The sequence below is a fragment of the Pseudochaenichthys georgianus genome, chromosome 7, assembly GCF_902827115.2.
Source record: "Pseudochaenichthys georgianus chromosome 7, fPseGeo1.2, whole genome shotgun sequence".
Lineage (NCBI taxonomy): Eukaryota > Metazoa > Chordata > Actinopteri > Perciformes > Channichthyidae > Pseudochaenichthys > Pseudochaenichthys georgianus.
Genome location: NC_047509.1, coordinates 9,189,652 through 9,207,579, shown reverse-complemented (window position 1 = coordinate 9,207,579; position 17,928 = coordinate 9,189,652). Strand labels below are relative to the sequence as shown.

At 42.5% G+C, this 17,928-nt stretch overlaps 1 protein-coding gene across 1 annotated transcript in view; it reads right to left on the bottom strand.

Moving 5' to 3' along the window:
- LOC117449760 (MORC family CW-type zinc finger protein 3-like) overlaps positions 1–16,905 on the bottom strand; it is a 43,057-nt gene extending 26,152 nt beyond the window's left edge. Inside the window, exons 1-2 of the mRNA XM_071203604.1 lie at positions 16,866–16,905; positions 16,288–16,360 (exon numbers count right to left, since the gene is read on the bottom strand). Coding sequence (XP_071059705.1) covers positions 16,288–16,360; positions 16,866–16,904 — 112 coding nt within the window. The 5' untranslated portion in view covers position 16,905. The remainder of the gene's footprint in view (positions 1–16,287; positions 16,361–16,865) is intronic.
- Between the last annotated feature and the right edge of the window lie 1,023 nt (positions 16,906–17,928).

Here is a 17,928-nt window from a genome sequence, read left to right as displayed (position 1 = left end):
CATAGTTTTCGTTATCAAGAATCTATTTTTAGCTCGTCATCGTCTCGTCTTAGTCATGTAAAAAAGGTTGTTGACGAACATTTTTCGTCATAGTTTTCGTTGACGAAATTAACACTGGCATATTTAAACTGTCGCACTTTCTGTTGTTTCTATTGCGCATTGCCGGTATCAAAAAACAATGAAGACTTAACGTATTCATCATAATTAATTATATTTATTCCGTTTGGATAGGATTTTTGACTTTGTTTAGAGCAGTGATCTTCTCTGCAGCAGAGAGCTAAGCGCTGTCAGACCGGACCCAACCCTGAACAGTATTATCATCTGAAATTAATAATTATGTTATTAATATTAAATACATATAAGGATTTTTACAACTTGTATTTAGAAATACTCTGTTATTGTTGTTATTGATGCATAAATGTGTTCATCCATTCAATGTGGCATCTGCTATAATGGGGTTAATGTATGATATTACTTAATAATACAATACATTATAATATATGATATGATAATTATATTTTAGTTTTATTCATTTCTTATTACATAGTTTCTCATTATTATTATTTTTATCGCTCATCTTATTTTTGATTTTATTAATCTGTGTGAATCTGTGCTGTCCTGTTTTTCACTCTTACCCTGTTGCTGTTTGAACTACTGAATTTCCCCAAGGGGATTAATAAAGGTCCATCTTATCTTATCTTATTTTAATGTATAAGTTGATTTACTTCAATCTACTGTACTGTGTAAAAACACCCCAACAATATTACAAAAAATATACTGCATAAAGCAAACTATATACTTTATTTGATTTAAAACTGATGTTTTTTCATTATAGTAGCCTGTGAAAACCATAACAAATAAGTGATTAAATGCTACAGTATTCAACAAACACAACTGCAGAGCTGCAAACATTGCAAACAGACTCAGTTCTACAACACCCAGTTGTCTTTGTGTATTTGTGAATGAAGTGCCATCTCATGGTTAAATCCTGTAATTGAACAAATGGGGAAATTTGGCAACGCCCTCTAGCAATTTGGCAACACACCCAGCCACTGGGATCCGCTGGGCTTTTGACTGGGACACACCCATGTGAGTCCTATCTGGAGTGCTACATCTGTACTTGTGATGCAAGAAAGACAGAGATGGGCAGCCCCAAGAAGAAACTATTGTTTCTATTGTCATCATTGCCGATGCTACAGCTCCAAGAGGATCCTGGAAGATGGGTCGAGTTGTGAGTACCAAGTCTGACTCCAAAGGATTGGTCCGCTCTGTGTGCATCCAAACCAAAACCAGCGTCTTGGAGAGACCTGTGACGAAGATCTGCCTGCTGGTGGAGGCCACAGAATAAGATCATGGACAATTCTATCTATTTTCTCTTCCTATCCTGTCTTCTTACCATCTGTTTATCTTTCAGTGGCTACAGATAAGGTGGCACAGAAGACAATATGGCTAATGGATAGAGAGAATAGCTCCCTTATATGTTTTACATAAGGGTAATTGTGATTCTCACAATTAGGGGCCGGAATGTGGAAGCTATTCAGTATTTTTCATATGTATTTAATGTATTTATTTGCAATATATTTATATAATATATATATATATTTATTTATAAAATATGTTGTTATTTTTTGTTTTGTAGAATTAATTGATTTACAGCCATATTATTTAAGTTAAGTTGTGTTCCAGCTAAAATGCTTTTATTTTGAAGGTGATGGGTCAATTTGGGCACACAGCTGGGTTTATTTAAGGCAATCAGGGCACAGCAGCAGTCAGTGGGCACCGGGAAGGTATATGTTTTTTTACCAGTGTCAGGGCTGAGTTCAGCAAACATTTAAACACCTTTTGCTGTATTGTTCCCACAAGGTGAAACTAATAAATACCACGAAAATGTCTATGCCTTGTCTGGACAATGGATTAATTACCAGCTCCTGATCTGCGTAAGGTCCACTGTGCCTGATGGTGCCTCAGTGGCCTTTTGAAACTTTGGTGTTGTTGACAAATAGCCACTACAGTCAATATAATGAGATATTAAGTCAATATAATGATAACTAAGTCAATATAATGATAACTAAGTCAATATAATGAGATAGTAAGTTAATATAATGAGATAACTAAGTTAATATAATGAGATAGCTAAGTCATTATAATGAGATAGCTAAGTCATTATAATGAGATAGCTAAGTCATTATAATGAGATAGCTAAGTCATTATAATTTATTTTTTTTCCTGTGGCGCAAACAGGCTTCCATATACACTAGACCACTTGGAGCTATACAGGATAAAGATGTATGTCTACCCTGGTTAAACAAAAAACCTGTATAAACTTAAGAATTCACTTCTAAAAGCTTGAATGTATTAAAATACTGAGGTAAGCTTTTAGCATTCCAATATCATACATAAGAAAAAAGTTACAGTAAATTAATAAAGGAATATAAGTATTGTTTTAAGAAGTCACAATCTTATAAGGATGTCAATATTGTACTGTCAGTCGGTCCAATCCTTTTGATCCAAACTGAAATAACCAAACAACTATTTTGGTAACAATGAAATTTGGAAGCCTGCTGACATGCTGATGATCCTCTGACTCTTACTGTAGCATCGCCTTAAGTTAGACAACTTTACTGAACTACAGTTCCCAATAACTTTATTGGATTTGCAGGCATTTTGCACAGAGGAGTATTTAGTATTTACTTAATTAAGTTAAGTATTTACACTTAACTTAATGTAGCACTCCTTGTCTATTATCACCTTAATGGAGGGCTTTGTGCGTAATGACATTAATCAGATATGACACCTGTAACGGAGGTGATCTCTGGGGCCATAGATCTCGGCCTCCGTTACGGATTGTATAGCTTCGTTGGTGGTGAAGTGTATTGATTTGTTCCGTGCCCTGGAAAGTGTCGCGATCTGTCTGTGTTTTAGTTTGTCCGTCTCTGTTTTCTGTTTTAGTTTAAAAAGTGTTCCCCCTCCCGTCTTGTCTGTTGCTGGTGATTGTGTTCACCTGGTGCCCTGTGTTGTCTCCTCCCCCCTCACCTGTGTCTTGTTGGTTTGATTAGTCGGTGTGTATTTAGGTTCTGTTTTCCTGTTAGTCTGTGTGTGTGAGATCCTTGTTGCTGGTGACTGTGTTCACTGGAGACAGTCATATTGAGGCTGTGTATCCTGATAAATAAATGCTCACACCGGGATATATTTGAACTCTCTGCGTCTGCCTCCTTGCTTGGTCGGGCCGCTCAACGGTCAGCTTCACAACACCTTATTGAGATATTTCTGCATCTATATGGCCCAACTACAATGACAAGTCAGAAAGATATCTATTAATCATCTCTTAACACTGTCATTGTATACTCCCTTTTTTGGTCTGCTGCTGCATGACGCTTTCACAATCCACTACTGCAGATTATAGTTAGTTTAAGTGTGCCAGTTGGTTAAGTCAAATAGATAAATCATATCAAAATAAATGTAAATGTAGCCCAATAAATGTAATTTGACAGGAATAGTTGAATATAGTCCTATATTTGGAAAATACTTTACAGTCCAACTTTATAAAAGAACAAAAAACAATGATTACATTTGAGTGTGTTTGGTCACAATCCTCCTGTGATTATTTTTGCTGTCCTTTCTTTATTAATTTTAACCAGGGCCATTGTGAATTGACATGCAGCCGTATTATTTCTGGAAAATCCTGAATAACTTATATATAACCATATTGAGAATAACAGATTGGAAAAAAAGGTTTTTAGAAAAAATAAGACAGTGTTTGATTGTTTGTACTTATCTTCAGTGCCTTTAATGGAAGCATGTTCAATTTATTGAGATACACCTTGTTTTTATTTTCGGATGCTAAAAACGTAGCATAACATAAAATATATTTTGTGTTCCGATCATCAAGAAGACCTTGTTTTTTTCCAAAATAAAGGTAAGCTCACAGAATACACATAAGTTATGTATGATGATATAAAAAGATAGAAATAAGAAAAGTTACTGGATAATAATACAAGGCACTGTGTTCAATTTAAATGTTATTGTAAATATATCTGCACAATAAGTTAAAATGTTGTTATATGTGATGCGTCTGATATGCAATACAGTTACAGTATGTAAGGCTTTCTGTAATTGTATTTCACTTAACAGACATGAGCCTGCACTATTGAAAGCTTGACAGTAGCCATGACAGCAGCACAAGGAAGGATGCAGTGATGAGACTCATCTTGTGGCATACTCCATTTGAGACTTCTGTAAATGATGACAAAAGAAAAACAAAATATATTGCTTGAAGTATCTCTTTTAGGTTGTGTTTTTTTGGTAAGGTAGTATTTCAAATAACTTACGTGCGCCATCCAACAAAATTGAGGCAGTTTCAATGTTGAAGGCTGTGATGCTTGAAGCTGCACCAGCCAAAATGTTTCCAATCTGAGTGGCAGTAGGAACTGATGTGGATGCAAATTCAATATTCATGATGTTGAAGATTGATCCATTACTGCAAATAAAATTGAAGAGAAATATATATTCTTAATCATTATAAATGAATTGTAATTATTACAATTGTGTTAAAAATATTATTTTCATGAATTCACAGATTGCAGTACATTATAATAACATAAATAAATTACCTGAACAAAATCACCGTCAAGGAGCGGAATGAAGACAATTGTTGTTGGTAAATAGGGTTAAGCTGCAAAAAACAAGCAAATAAATTATGTACATTTATTTTATTTGCCATTGACTTTTGTAATTGTGGTTTTTAATTTGCACCAACAAACACCATCCAATAGTACAACAATTAACAATCCAGCATCTTCTATTCAGTATAAGAAGCACCAACACTTACATGTTAAATATATCTGAAACTTATCATTTCATTTAAGTTTGAAGATACATTTTATCTCATAACACAGGATATAGTCATTTGACTATGTCACCTAATGTGTTTGTTAAAGGAGATTTAATCTACAAATTAAAAGAAAAGATGGCTTATTGCAGGAAATACTAATACGTTTAGTAAAACATTTCCAGTTAATTAGGATGCTTAGATTTCGCTCGGCTTCACCCTATGGACTTACTGTTGTCTCTATTAGTGAGGCTCGTGCTATAAACGCTGCAGATAATCTATTCTGCAAATCGGTTGTAAATGTCTCTCCAACAGATCTGAAAGTCAACTGCCTTATTGTGACTGCTTCAGCAATTGTAGTAGCTGTCGTTATGGTGGTTGTAGGAGTCGTTGTTGTTGCAGCAGTTGTAGGTGCTACTGTTGTTGTTGTTGCAGCAGTTGTAGGTGCTGCTGTTGTTGTTGCAGCAGTTGTGGGTGCTGCTGTTGTTGTTGCAGCAGTTGTAGGTGTTGTTGTTGCAGCAGTTGTAGGTGCTGCTGTTGTTGTTGCTGCAGCAGTTGTGGGTGCTACTGTTGTTGTTGCTGCAGCAGTTGTAGGTGCTGCTGTTGTTGTTGCAGCAGTTGTGGGTGTTGTTGTTGTTGTTGCAGTTGTGGGTGCTACTGTTGTTGTTGCTGCAGCAGTTGTAGGTGCAGCAGTTGTTGCTGCAGCAGTTGTGGGTGCTACTGTTGTTGTTGCAGTTGTGGGTGCTACTGTTGTTGTTGCAGCAGTTGTAGGTGCTGCTGTTGTTGTTGTTGCAGCAGTTGTTGCTGCAGCAGTTGTAGGTGCTACTGTTGTTGTTGCAGTTGTGGGTGCTACTGTTGTTGTTGCAGCAGTTGTAGGTGCTGCTGTTGTTGTTGTTGTTGTTGCAGCAGTTGTTGCTGCAGCAGTTGTGGGTGCTACTGTTGTTGTTGTTGTTGTTGTTGTTGTTGTTGTTGTTGTTGTTGCAGCAGTTGTAGGTGCTGCTGTTGTTGTTGTTGTTGCAGCAGTTGTAGGTGCAGGAGTTGTTGTTGTAGCAGTTGTGGGTGCTGCTGCTGTTGTTGTTGTTGTTGCTGCAGCAGTTGTGGGTGCTACTGTTGTTGTTGCAGCAGTTGTAGGTGCTGCTGTTGTTGTTGTTGTTGTTGCAGCAGTTGTGGGTGCTGCTGTTGTTGTTGCAGCAGTTGTGGGTGCAGGAGTTGTTGTTGCAGCAGTTGTAGGTGCTGCTGCTGTTGTTGTTGCAGCAGTTGTGGGTGCAGGAGTTGTTGTTGTTGCAGCAGTTGTGGCTGCTGCTGCTGTTGTTGTTGTTGCTGCAGCAGTTGTAGGTGCTGCTGTTGTTGTTGCTGCAGTTGTAGGTGCAGGAGTTGTTGTTGCAGCAGTTGTAGGTGCTGTTGTTGTTGTTGTTGCAGCAGTTGTAGGTGCTGCTGTTGTTGTTGTTGTTGCAGCAGTTGTAGGTGCTGCTGTTGTTGTTGTTGTTGTTGTTGTTGTTGTTGCAGCAGTTGTGGGTGCAGGAGTTGTTGTTGTTGCAGCAGTTGTGGGTGCTGCTGTTGTTGTTGTTGTTGTTGTTGCAGCAGTTGTGGGTGCAGGAGTTGTTGTTGTTGCAGCAGTTGTAGGTGCTGCTGTTGTTGTTGTTGTTGTTGTTGTTGCAGCAGTTGTGGGTGCAGGAGTTGTTGTTGTTGTTGCAGCAGTTGTGGGTGCAGGAGTTGTTGTTGCAGCAGTTGTGGGTGCAGGAGTTGTTGTTGTTGTTGTTGTTGTTGTTGTTGTTGTTGTTGTTGTTGTTGCAGCAGTTGTGGGTGCAGGAGTTGTTGTTGCAGCAGTTGTGGGTGCTGCTGTTGTTGTTGCAGCAGTTGTGGGTGCTGCTGTTGTTGTTGTTGTTGCAGCAGTTGTGGGTGCTGCTGCTGTTGTTGTTGCAGCAGTTGTGGGTGCTGCTGTTGTTGTTGTTGTTGCAGCAGTTGTATGTGCTGCTGTTGTTGTTGTTGTTGTTGTTGTTGTTGCAGCAGTTGTAGGTGCTGCTGCTGTTGTTGTTGCAGCAGTTGTGGGTGCTGCTGTTGTTGTTGCAGCAGTTGTGGGTGCTGCTGTTGTTGTTGTTGTTGTTGCAGCAGTTGTGGGTGCTGCTGCTGTTGTTGTTGCAGCAGTTGTGGGTGCTGCTGTTGTTGTTGTTGCAGCAGTTGTGGGTGCTGCTGTTGTTGTTGCAGCAGTTGTAGGTGCTGCTGTTGTTGTTGTTGTTGTTGTTGTTGTTGTTGTTGTTGTTGTTGTTGTTGCAGCAGTTGTAGGTGCTGCTGCTGTTGTTGTTGTTGTTGCAGCAGTTGTGGGTGCTGCTGTTGTTGTTGCAGCAGTTGTAGGTGCTGCTGCTGTTGTTGTTGCAGCAGTTGTAGGTGCTGCTGTTGTTGTTGCAGCAGTTGTGGGTGCTGCTGTTGTTGTTGCAGCAGTTGTGGGTGCTGCTGTTGTTGTTGCAGCTACATCAGCAGTTGTCGATACCACTGTTATGAAAACATTAAATATCACCCACACTGATACATTTAAATGGGGACATTTCTTGCAAAACTCCCCCCCCCCTAAAACAATCTTCATAGGATTAGCATGATGTTGGCATATATACTTCGCAGAGTAAAGTCAGTTTTACCAATTGAACCCATTTTTACTCCAATACCTTTAGCTGATAAGACCGTTTTTCCCTTTGCAAACTTTACCCTCATTTTGGAGTGTAATTAAGTGTCTTTCCCAAAAAGCCCACTGCAGCCGCCACAACCAAACAATGACCCCTCTGGAATTCTTGTTCGTCTTCGAAGTTTAAGATACACATTTAAACTCAGGTTAGATTTGCCATTTCCTATCATGATTTAAAGGTGAAACTGGACTCTGATGTGTTTTTTTTAAAGCAATATTGGATAATGAGCTGGCAATAACTCCACTTTATCTACATGTTCCCTACGCCTTTTCAATAAAATAAACAAACAAAGTACCTTCAAAGTAATCAGTTTATTATCACACTTACCAATTAGAATCAGGGCGAGTGATATGATCCGTTTAATACCCATCCTGTCTTTCTTTGAACCTATAAAATCAAATGATACATTAATTTACCAACAGAAGTAGCAAGTAATGTTATACTATATATAGGCTATATATATATATATTAGGGATATACCGATTATCGCGGTAAATAAACGTCCCAATACCGTCGTGAGACTGACAAAATCTACCGCTATTTAAAAATATATATATATATATATATTTTTTTTTTTAAACCTTTATTTAACCAGGTGGCTCCATTGAGATCATCGATCTCTTTTTCAAGAGAGACCTGTCCAACATGGCAACAAGTAGGTTGAACAACATGAACATAAAACAACAGAACACAAAAGGACATCTATTTACAGGGCTACATTTACACACCTAGAGACATTGACAAGTACCAACAGTATATTTATATCTCGCCCTGTCAATAAGCCTCACCTTCTTGGCAAAAACTGTATTGTTTTTGAAGTGGTGGAGAGACAATTATGTTATGCCGTGTGTGCATGCACCTCGCGGGAGCGCGCACAGCGAAAAGCAAAACCTCCCAGACATGTATTGATTTGTACGGTTTGGAAACGATATCATTTCCTTTTGGAGGGCATGCATACCACGGCATAACACCAGAGCCTCGCTGCGGGGAAACGTTGGCGCTGTTCCGAGTTTGTTCTAATCTGTCAAAATGACAGACTGCTTTCAGATTTTTCCGTCATTGTTAAATAAAATATTTGGTTAACGCGACCACTGCTGTCCCAGCAACATCAGTACCAAGCGAGAGCAACCTGATCTCACCAGAATGCGTGACTCCACCACGACTTCTTAACACCACAATGCGTGGTGGAATCACGAACTTTGTTACATTTACGTGTCGGCACCACGCAAACAACCCCAATGTAAAGTGAATGAGGCTCCTTTGTCGTGGTGCACACACACGCATCTCTACAACGTCCCGCAGTGAGCTTTTATTCTATAAAACGTTTTTTTAAATCTACTTTATATCTTGTAGTAACTCACGGGAGGCTTCTTTTATTTTATTTGTATTCATAATAATTAAAAAAATTCGTCAGAATGTAAAAATTACATTAGTTACGAATTTGTGTTCTCAAAAAACAGTGCATTGTGTGTAATGCAACTGTGATTTTTATTACATTAGTTAGTTTTTAAGGAAGGCCAGAGCTTCAGCTGTGTCAAATAGATTGTTCCCTTTAGTTAACGTTATTTAAAAGATAATGATCATGTCCCCTGTATTGTATTACGAGCGTCCATTCCCATTGGATACCGGAGAATTGTACACCCGGAAGTAAGAATTCTCCTTACTGTCGATTGATTTCTCAGTGATATCTGCACTACTCATCGACTAAAAAACACCAGATTATCCTTGTTAATTACACAACATTGATTGGTTTGAATTGTGTGCAATGCTTTTGTATTTCCCCCCTTCGATTCGGAGAAACAAATGTTTTTTCGGAGTTTTAGGATGGCCGAAGACACTACACTACCCAGAATCCTCAGCTATCGTTTGGAACTACACCATGTGCTTAGCTTGACAAACCCGTGATCAGTCCTCAACCTCTGTGATTGGATGTGCGAAGTTTACACAGAGCGTCAAAAAGGACTTTGAAATGGAGCTGATAAATCTCCGCCAGTCAGTACATAGCGGGCCAGTGCGGAGCTATCAGGATAAGTGTGTGGCGTTGTTCCCTCACTCTGGCCAGAGTTGGGGGTATCAGAGCCAGGGGTGGAAACGCGTACAGAAGGCCCGGAGGCCAAACGTGTGCGAGTGCGTCCACGCCTAACGGTGCGTTTAAGTCGCGCATCGAAAAGAACAGCTGACATTGAGCATTTTCTTTTGATGCGAACAGATCTACCGCGGCTCTACCATAACGCACCCACAGCTGACTCACAATCTTTGGATGTAGAGTCCAGTCTGCATAAAGTGGTGCACCTCTGGACTGTAGATCCGTCCCGAGGTTCAACACACCCGGTACGTGCGTCGCTCTCAGAGAGAGGAGACGCCCGCTGCTCCATAAGATCAGTTTGCGTGCCAGCATGTGTAACTGGAGAGAACGCAAACCCCCTTGGCGGTTTATATACGATATTGTAGTCGTATTATCTGTCCTCACGAGGACATGATGTCCCCTGAGAAAAGGCAGAAAGCGTTTTAGGGTGAGGAACACCGCTAAAAGCTCCAGGTAATTTATGTGCGCCCGCTGGAGGTCTCTGCTCCAGAGACCCCTCACCGGACGGCCTTCATAAATACCTCCCCAGCCTGTCAGACATGCGTCCGTGGTGACCACCTTCCGTGAAAGGACAGCACCCATAGGCACGCCCCGTACTAGAAAAGTCGGGTGCAGCCAGTGGCGCAGTGCCGTTACACATTTCACAGTAACCATTACTCTCCGCGCACCATGACGCACGGGGTTTCGTTTTAGAGCGGCTACCCAGCGCTGAAACTCCCTCATGTGTAAGCGTTCCAGTCGTACGACCAGGATGGCTGACGCCATGAGCCCCATTACCCGCAGGCATGTTCTGAAGAGAACATGTTTGCGCAGCTGGAATTGAGCAAGACAAGCTCTGAAAGCTTTCACTCTTTCCGCTGACAGGCGGGCTGTAAAGGGCACGGAGTTCAGGCGTAAATCCAGGAAGAGTGCAGTCTGTGCTGGGCACAACATGCTCTTCTCTGTGTTTATTATGAAACCCAGGTTGAGCAGGTGCTTTACGAGGACATTTGTCTGCGTAATAGCCTCCTGCTCCGACTGTGCGAGAAGCAGCCAGTCGTCCAGGTAGGTCGCCAGGCGAATACCCTGTTGTCTTAACGGGGCTATCGTGGCTTCCGTACATCGTACAAACACTCTTGGACTGAGAGACAGACCAAAGGGAAGTACTCTGTATTCGTAACAGATCCCCTGAAATGCGAACCTCAGATATTTCCTGTGTGGGTAATATACTGGGATGTGGAAATACGCATCTTTCAGGTCGACTGATGTAAACCAGTCATCTTGTCGCACGAGACGCAGCAGAGATGTGTGAGTGAGCATTCTGAATTTCTTTTTAGATATTTGTTCAGAACCCTCAAATCAAGTATTGGCCGAATTCCGTTCCCTCCTCGTTTGGGAACGAGGAAATACTTGGAATAAAAGCCACTCTGACTCTGCTCGGCAGGTACTATAGATATAGCCCTCTTTTCTAGAAGTGAGAGGATCTCTCTTTCTAGAATATGGGCTGACTCTCCTCGGGCTTGTGAATACAAAATGCCCGAGAAACGAGGGGGGGTGACAGCGAATTGGAGTCTGTAACCCCGTGTTACTGTCTTGAAAACCCAAGCAGATGTTGTGAGCATCTTCCACTGCATGCTCCTTAGAGCCAGCGGAAATGTCACATCTCTTACCCTCTGAGTCTCTATTTGTTGTGTTATGGGGCCCTCTAGTGTCTGAACACGGTGGTACCCCATTTCAACAGTCCCCACCGGCACTGCGCACGCACGTGGCGGTGGCTTCACGGACCCGTCAATAATCCGCCTCTTGCCGTAGCTGCTCTCAAAAGGGGAAGGATTGGCGGGCTGTCCTTTACAGCTCTAGCCGGCACTGTGCATGCGCGTGACGGTAGTGCCCTTAAAGCCCCAACCGGCACTGCGCATGCGCGTGGCGGTGGTGCCTTCACAGACCCGTTTATTATCCGCCCTTTGAGAGAGGCCGTAGCTGCTCTCAGAAGGGGATTTATAGTTAACGGACTGTTTATTGTTTTTCTTTTCATTTTTTTGAGCTGCGCCCTTGGTCGAAGCCTGGATGCGTCAGCGGAAAATGGTTTATTCAAACAACAAAGATGTGACATGTGTTTTATGCGGACTTGAGGATGACGTTGAGGCATCTCTCGAGGCAACGGGAACACGTTTCGAGCCGGGGAAAGAACTTCCAGCTCTGTCACAGAGGGGAAAAGGAGGGGCTGTCATGCCGCTCGCTTCTTCCTCCTCGACTGCTGGCCGAAATTCTGGGTTGGTTGCGCCTGGGCTGCAGCCGGAACCGGAGATTTTCTAGGCCAACTCGCCCTCGTCTCCTGCCTGGGCTGGGGACTCGGGGTGGGCTGCGACCTCTGCTGACCTGGTACTTTAAACCTAGCAGGGTTCGGAGAAGCTTGGGCGAAGGGCCGCTGTTGCGAAGGCAGCGGCTGGACCCTTCGAGGGAGACAGAGGTGGAGGGCCTCGTCTTCCTTCTTTTTCGACTCGCACCTCCTCTGCATGGAAGCGAGAGCGGAGCCGAAAATCCCCTCGGGAACGATGGGCATATCAAGCACATCTTCCTTTTCCCGGTCCGGGAGGTTGGTGAGGTTGAGCCATCTAGCTCTTTCCTGCACCACCATGATCCCCATTACCTTGCCCGTGGCCTGGACGGCGCAGCGTTGGACACGGAGACAAATGTCTGTGACCGCGGCGATCTCGTCCAGAGTGGCCGGTCCAGAATTGCTCGACAGATCCTCACAGAGCTCCGCTTGGTACGCGGTTAGCATCGAGGAAACGTTCAGAGCCCTGGCGGACAATGCTGCGGCTTTGTAGGACCGTTCGACTGGAATCAGTCCGCCTTCGCTGGCAGTGTGGGGTTTCTGCTTGGTGACGGGCCCATCCTCGGTAGGAGGTGGGTTGCTACCAGCGGTTCCATAGGCCGAGCCTCTCCATACCACACAGTCAAGGGAGGAGGCACCCTGGATTGGGGCCTTGTTGCTAAAGGGCCGGTCTCTCCACGAGACCGACACCTCATCCAACATCTCCGGGAAGACCGGAAGGAGTTGCCTCTTTGTCCTCGTTGTTTGGGAAAAAAAATGTCCCTCGTAACGGGACCTGGAGGTCTCCTTGGCCACTTCGGGCCACGGGATGTCTAGCCTGGACGCAGCACGCTGACACACGGCTTGCAGGTCCATGCTTAGACAGAGCGAAGCTGGTGTGCTATCGCCCGGGAGAGCAGCTAGCGCTCCCGGCTTTGCAGCCTGAGCTGGTGACACGAAGATGTCGTCTTCTTGCTCGTCCGAATCAGACAGGAGGAACTCAGAGGCATCCTCTTCGTCCTCCATGTAATCCAATTCTAGGACATCCTCCGCGGGTGAAACATGGTGAGGTCCAGCCGGGAGCCCCAGCTTGGTACAGCGTGGGGCCCCGTTCCCGCGTCTTTTGCCGCCACCGGGTCTCGGCCTGATATGGCGCGGGAATCCGGTTCCGCGGCTGCCGCAGTTGATGAGCCCCAGACCGTAAAGGTGAGGGACTCAGTCTCTGCGGCGGACGCCCCCGCGTCTTGATTGCCAGCCGGCCAATCAATGGACATGAGGGGATCCTGTCCCGACAGGCTAGCTTGTTGTGCTAACCGTCGGTGGAGGCTCTTCATAGTGAAGCGGGCACAATGCCCACACGAGCCGGGGTTGTCAATAGCCTCCTGGGCGTGTTCCAGCCCGAGGCAGGACGAGCAGACCTGGTGTGAGTCTGTGCCTGATATCTTCAACCCGCAGCCGCAGAGTCGAGCCTCCGAGTCCCTGACTCCTCTGGTGTGAGGGAGAGAGGCGTCCATCTTGTTCGCCGCGTGGCGTGGAGAGGACCCGCTCGTAACAGGTACGTCGAGAAAAAAGTGTTACCAACCTGTCTTTAATCCAGAGAAAAAAGGGCAGTGTGGGTCTTTTTTCTCAAAGAATATTACCTGGTGTGGTAATATTCTTTTAATCCTTTTCTCCTCCGTGAGAAGAGAAAAGAAAAAACGTCCTCGCTACCGTGGTGTCGGCAGTGAGGGAAAAACACAAGCTAGCAACGGGTGTGTTGCTAACTTGAAAGTCAAAATCTTACCTTAATTCCAGAGGAAGAACGGCGAGGTTGACTATAATACTAATTGGTGTGTTAGTACTATACTCTTCTGCAAGGCAGAATAGGGTAGCCGGCTAACGCCCGTCGACCGAAATTAGCTTTTGGTTCAGTCGGTGGACTGTTAAGCTAGCCCGGCTACTATTAGAGATCTGCTCTGAAGCGAGAAGAGGTGTTTGAATGACGCATGCGTCGTGGCGCAGGCTACTTATAGGGGGTGATTTCCCCTGACGTTGACGTCAAGATTACCAGCCAATCAGGATTGGCGTAATGAGATTGATGCTTCTGTTTGCTCCGCGATGAGGCGCATCCCATAGTGAGACATCGAACGGAGTGTTATGAATGAGAACGAGAACCATGGCTGCAAGTGGGAGTGCAACTGCCGCTGCGCCTCAGCTTGTTGACAAAAAAAGACGCCAGAAGCGAAATTTGGAAGTATTTTAGCTATATCTCTGACAGTGAGGGCAAGCCTACGGACACCACGAGGCCTGTCTGTAAGAAATGTATTAATTGTATTTAATATGAATTCTTGTCGTTTATTTTATTTATTGTTCTCATTGTTTAAAAGTTTGTGTTATGGTTATGGTTCTGGTGTGAAATAAAGCACAATAATTACATTTAAGACTGTTTACCTTTTTTTAAGAAAAGTATCGAAAAAGAATCGGAATCGCAATTCTTGACTTGGTATCGAAACCAAAATGTTGGTATCGTGACAACACTAGCTACTCCTGACAGTTAAACCTGATATTTAGTAGGTCTGTTAAGTTCTGACGTAATTCTGACGTAATTTGGCCGGTCAAAGTTGTTTGGGCTCGGATATAATCGCTCCGTTACTTTCGTCCCGTGTTACTTTCGTCCCGTGTTACTTTCGTCCCGTGTTACTTTCGTCCCGGCTCTCCCTACGTGTGTATGTGTGGTGTCAGGTGTCAGTATGAGAGGATGACAGCGCGTCTAATTTTGATGTGGCCCAAGAGCCAATCACAATAATACCTGTGATGCAGTGAACCAATCACCTTTGAGGGGGGGGAAACCTATCGTATTTTTTTAATATATATATAGCACCAAATTGCAAATAATCTATAACTACTGTCACTTTTCACATTGAACATGTGCTCTTTTATTGAATAAACTAAACGCTTTCATTTTAAGTTGTGAGTTTAGTGTTTTTGACCCTAAGAAACACTGATGCATAATCAATAACAATAATCCACAGCTCCTCTCTCTGCTCCAGAGGATTTAAAAAAGATATATCCCAATGCCACAAAAATTCATCAGTGACGTGGTTGAAATCTTGTCTCCAGAAAACAAAAAACTGAAACAAGGGGTATCAGTGACTGTGTGTTTGATGTGGCTCTTTGCAGTAAAATAGAACAAATGTGGCTCTTAACCTCTGACTGGTTGGCCACCCCTGATCTATGTGAATGTGTGGCGAAAGACAAACAAACAAAGAAATATAGATTTCTAGTGACGTGGTAAAAAAGCAGGTAAAATATGCAAGAGAAAAAAAGAATAGCATATTGTAACCTAAATCAATAAATGAGATGTATTTTCTACCTCACATCTTTTGTGTCATGTAAATTCATTTGAATGTCACTTCTACATTGATGGTGGAGCAGTTCAAACTTTAAGATGAGGTTAGTCTGGTGTATGAAGAGTTTTTTGCCAAGTGTAATAAACCACTTTAACAATATGTCTCGGTTTAGTTTTTAACGGTTTTAATGATAACGCTGCTCTTCTATTTTAGTTTTTCAACAGGATGCATAGCTTCTTAGTTTCCGTGACGTAGTTGCCTAACCTTATGTTGTTTTTGCATTGCACCTCCTCGAGACAGTGATGCAGATAAAGGCATTCATGTAATTTCATTTCATTTCAAACCTTTATTTATACAGATAAATCCCATCAAGATCATTGATCTCTTCTTCAAGGGAGACCTGCTCAAGTAGTTCCACATGAAACATTAATAGAACAACAAAAGGACATCATACAGCATCATTTACATAATTATCCACATAAACAGGTACCAATAGCTTCCGATTGAGTAGCATCCAACCGAGCTTTAAAAACATTTACTGGCACCAGATTGCTCAGTTTCCATTTAATTTGCAGACTATTCCAAGACAGAGGAGCTGCGCATCTAAAAGCTGTCTTCCCTAAGACAGTCCTAGCAGTTGGCACATTTAATAAAACCACAGCATTCGATCTCAGGCAGTAGCCACTTACAATTCTCCGTGAGATCAGGGAGCAGATATAAGATGGAAGTTTCCCTAACATGGCTTTGTATATAAAAATGTACCAGTGACTGAGCCTCCGTACAGTTAGTGAAAGCAAACCAGCCCTTGCATACAGGGTACAGTGATGGGTTAATGCTTTACAGTTTGTCACAAATCTTAGTGCACTGTGATACGCAGCATCTAACTTGACCAGGCAATTGGCAGGTGCATTCATATAGACCAGATCCCCATAGTCCAGCACAGGTAAAAAGGTCACAGTGACTGAAACCATGGGGATAAACAAATATCCTTCTTATCTTATCTTAAAGTAAAATGAGAACTAAAAATACTTAACAAATAGCAGAGAAGAAATCATGTGATGATGACTCACCGATGAGCTCAGCGATGGCGCTGAATGGCCAGGTGTGGCTGGTGGAATTAGCATGAAGATATTTGGGACTAAGCTGCAAGGGAAGCAAATTAAAAAGTACACAATAACTACATCAAAGCGGCCTTATATTCATACATCTTTATATTCATTTTTTTTTTTCCTGAGGTTTCTCCCATTGTTCCCTTTAAACTGTGAGTTTTCTCCGGAAGTGTTTCCTTGTACGATGTGAGGGTCTAAGGACAGAGGGTGTCGTATTGTCATACTGATATTTTGTACAAACTGTGAAGTCCACTGAGACAAATGTAACATTTGTGATATTGGGCTATATAAATAAACATTGATTGATTGATTGACATCCATCTTTTCATATTGAATCAATGTGTCCAGAGGATAGGTGGTCAGAGAACAAACATTATTTAAGAGCATGGCATAAGTCACTATTTGTTAAGTGAGTTACACACAGGCAGAGTTTTTCTGATTGAACTCTTTAACGATACATATAGTTTATTAGAACCTCAGTGGTGCAGTTCACGCCACAGTTTGTCAACATTAAATACAAGTAAGTAAATCCTACTTACAGTACTGAGCGGGACACCGCGGTCTCCTTGCGCCGCCATACTTTGGTAAACACGGATGTCACCGTTGTTTTGCACGCATTATTACAAACTGTGACGGTCAGGCCAGCCTAAACCTGCCATCAGGCACACACACACACACACACGCACGCACACACACACACGCACACACAATTTTAATTCCCACAATACCATGAGCCTTGGATCACAATGGTGTCAGTGGATTAGTATTTGCCACTGTGGTCAGATATACAAGAGGTGCGTTTGGGTGTGTGTGCCAGACAACAGGTGCAGCAACTATCTCGCTTACACATACAGGGATGCACCTGTGCTTTGCTGTTGAGAATAACAGGAATATATTGTGTGAGAGAACTACACAGTGGAGTGAAGAGAAAGAGAGAGTGTGAAAAAAGAGTGTGAAAAAAGAGTGGGGTTGACAGTCCAGCCACATACATTCAGATCAAATGATGGACAGAACATTTGACAAATTACAAAACAATGAATTTTTTTATTGGCTCATCATGATAGGCCCCCGATCTCCGTAGGCCCCTGGGCTTCAGTCCAGGTCAGACCGTGCATTAAGGCGGCCTTGGTGACGGGGTAATATCATGCCTAACCATCCATGCATCCATGCATATAGAACACAGTGAACGGATAGAAAACAATATATTAGCACTATAAAAAACACAAGGAATAATAAGGCATTTCAAATTAATTGTCTATTCAACAAATATTTAATCTGAAATATCAAACTCTATTTTATTTGTTCTCATTTTTACATTGAAAATATCAAATATTGCATTTTGTATAGTATAATCATATTAAATAATCACAAAAATATACAATTTTACACGTGTTATGTAAGGGTCTAAATTTGACACATTTTCACTTGTTTTTCATTGTTTCACAATCATCTTTTGTGATATATTAGATTATGTATTATTAATTGTCATGATTCATTTGAGAGTTACATGGTGGCTTTTGTTAAAGACAACAAAGCACTGTCAGTATTTTTAATGAATTATCTGAGTTTTGTTAGAATTGTGGAAACTGACAGGATAATATT